This window comes from Bos taurus, chromosome 2 (assembly GCF_002263795.3).
Source record: "Bos taurus isolate L1 Dominette 01449 registration number 42190680 breed Hereford chromosome 2, ARS-UCD2.0, whole genome shotgun sequence".
NCBI classification, from domain to species: domain Eukaryota; kingdom Metazoa; phylum Chordata; class Mammalia; order Artiodactyla; family Bovidae; genus Bos; species Bos taurus.
Window position 1 is genome coordinate 5,412,473 of NC_037329.1, and position 3,068 is coordinate 5,415,540.

General features: G+C 46.6%; 1 protein-coding gene across 1 annotated transcript; it reads left to right on the forward strand.

The window, feature by feature from the left end:
- The first annotated feature begins 294 nt into the window (after nt 1-294).
- LOC524236 (histone H2A type 1-B) lies at nt 295-2,781 on the forward strand. The gene has a single exon (XM_059877704.1). It carries the CDS (start codon nt 530-532, stop codon nt 920-922), a length of 393 nt encoding a protein of 130 aa, XP_059733687.1. The 5' UTR covers nt 295-529; the 3' UTR covers nt 923-2,781.
- The last annotated feature ends 287 nt before the right edge of the window (nt 2,782-3,068 follow it).

The following is a 3,068-nucleotide window of genomic DNA, read 5'->3' on the forward strand; positions in this document are numbered from 1 at the left end:
TCTTATCCATTCATCTGCTGATGGGCATCTAGGTTGCTTCCATGTCCTGGCTATTATAAACAGTGCTGCGATGAACATTGGGGTACACATGTCTCTTTCCCTTCTGGTTTCCTCAATGTGTATGCCCAGCAGTGCAATTGCTGGATCATAAGGCAGTTCTATTTCCAGTTTTTTAAGGAATCTCCACACTGTTCTCCATAGTGGCTGTACTAGTTTGTATTCCCACCAACAGTGTAAGAGAGTTCCCTTTTCTCCACATCCTCTCCAGCATTTATTGCTTGTAGACTCTTGGATCGCAGCCATTCTGACTGGCGTGAAATGGTGCCTCATAGTGGTTTTGATTTGCATTTCTCTGATAATGAGTGATGTTGAGCATCTTTTCATGTGTTTGTTAGCCATCTGTATGTCTTCTTTGAAGAAATGTCTATTTAGTTCTTTGGCCCACTTTTTGATTGGGTCATTTATTTTTATTGGGTCATTTTCTGTTTGGTTTTCCTTGTGAAATATTTTGCTTCGTGATCTAGCAGGTATGTCATGCCGTGGTAAACAGGGTGGCAAGGCTCGCGCTAAAGCCAAGACTCGCTCTTCACGTGCTGGGCTCCAGTTTCCCGTGGGCCGTGTGCACCGCCTGCTCCGGAAGGGCAACTACTCCGAGCGTGTCGGGGCCGGCGCACCGGTGTATCTGGCAGCGGTGTTGGAGTACCTGACAGCCGAGATCCTGGAGCTGGCGGGAAATGCGGCCTGGGACAACAAGAAGACCCGCATCATCCCGCGCCACTTGGAGCTGGCCATCCGCAACGATGAAGAGCTCAATAAGCTGCTGGGCCGTGTGACCATCGCTCAGGGTGGTGTGCTGCCCAACATCCAGGCTGTGCTGCTGCCCAAGAAGACTGAGAGCCACCACAAGGCGAAGGGCAAGTAAAGTGTTCACGTTCCCACGGCACTTTTACTTTCAGTTACCCAGGAAAAGTTGATATTGGGTCTTACTTGATTTTTGAAGGATGGAAGGAAAATATCTCGTGGTGCTCTTTTTCTCCAAGGGACAGGAGGACTGACCTTTGCCCCAGCCTGAGTCTTTCATGGTTTAAAAAATAATTTCCCCAGGTATCACCATTCAGACATGCAGACCAGCAGGCATGGAACACACGCCACAACATTGTGGTTTCCCAACCAGGGAACACTGTCCTCATTTCAATTTGTGTTTTTAATAGCATTTCTTCATGATTGTGAAAGTTGCTCATTCATGTCCGATTCTTTGCAACCCTTGAATTCTCCATGCCAGAATACTGGAATGGCTAGCCTTTCCCTTCTTCAGGGGATTTTCCCAACCCAGGGATTGAACCCAGGTCTACCACATTGCAGGCAGATTCTTTACTGTCTGAGCCACTAGGGAAGCCAGGAATACTGGAGTGGGTAGCCTATCCTTTCTCCAGCGGATTTTCCTGACCTAGGAATCTAACCAGGGTCTCCTGCATTGCAGGGAGGTAACTCATTTACCGGAGAAGGCAATGGCACCCCACTCCAGTACTTTTGCCTAGAAAATCCCATGGACCGAGGAGCCTGGTAGGCTGCAGTTCATGGGGTCGCTAGAGTCGGACACGACTGAGCAACTTCACTTTCACTTTTCACTTTCATGCATTGGAGAAGGAAATGGCAACCCACTCCAGTGTTCTTGCCTGGAGAATCCCAGGGATGGGGGAGCCTGGTGGGCTGTGGTCTATGGGGTCACACAGAGTCGGACACGACTGAGGCGACGCAGCAGCAGCAGCTCATTTACCAACTGAGTTATCAGCTATCCCTGATGATTTTGATGATTACAGAAATAGTACATGAACAAAATTTGCAAAATAAAAAAGGAAGAAGAGAGAGAGATAAAAAGACCAAACCCACCCCTTTACCACTCCACCCAGAGATACCAGCCACATTTGAATATCCATTGACACTATACCATTGTACGCATTAATATCCTGCATTATTCTATTAACAACACATTATAGCATTTCCCCATCACAAAAATGCAAGAGTGTTATTGTTTTGGTAAACATTTCATGTTTGGCTATTCTATAGCTTAATCACATCTGGTTAAAGGACTTTGTGCAGAGGCCTGGGGTTGGGTTGTGGCGAGTTGGTGCGGAGCAGGGACTGGGAGACCTGGATGCCGAAAGAACAGAAGGAAAGGCAGACCTGTGACACGCCAGATGCCTGTTTGTCTGTTCCTTTATTCCTGCCTCCGTATTTGAGGGCTTTGCCGGGCAGCAGGCTTCCCTCCCTGTTCTCTTGAAAGTGCTTCCGGTGGTCAACATCACTCCCTCAAAGAGCCTCCCAGCCCTCCCAGCCCCCACCCGGCCCCCACATAGTGAATTCCTGAGGGAGGGGATTCGCTGCATGCACCACTGGCAGAGCTAAGCCCAGGACTGGTGCTCAGTAGGTAGGGGCTTCCCAGGTGGCATTACTGGTAAAGAACCTGCCTGCCAATGCAGGAGATATGAGAGACGCTGGTTCGATCCCTGGGTTGGGAAGATCCCCTGGAGGAGGGCATGGCAATCCACTCCAATATTCTTGCCTGGAGAATCCTATGGACAGAGGAACCTGGTGGGTTATAGCTCATAGGGTCACAAAGAGTCAGATACGACTGAAATGCAAGTCAAGAGACTGGAGGAGTTGGGGAATATGTATATTAGTATTGTAGTAACAAGAACAATAATAATAGCCAATGTACTGTCAATTTTGTACTATTATAATGGGATGGACATCTGTGTAATTAAACTTTGCTAAACTTTTGAGATGTTTCTTATACTTGGGATTCTGGGATTGAAGAGTATTTTGATAATTCTTAATACATATTTCAAGATTGCTTTCCAGAAATCCTGCATCTGTTATATTCTCGGAAGCAGTATGTGTCTGTCTCTCTGGTTTTAAATAACATAATTTTAAAAAATGACTTGCTGATTTGATGAAAATGAGGTCAGGGATGGTATCTCATTGATTTAAGAAGCAATTTTGTTTTTCTGGTAAGACTGAACTCTTAATACCTATGTATTGATCATTTGAATCTCCATTGTGAACTG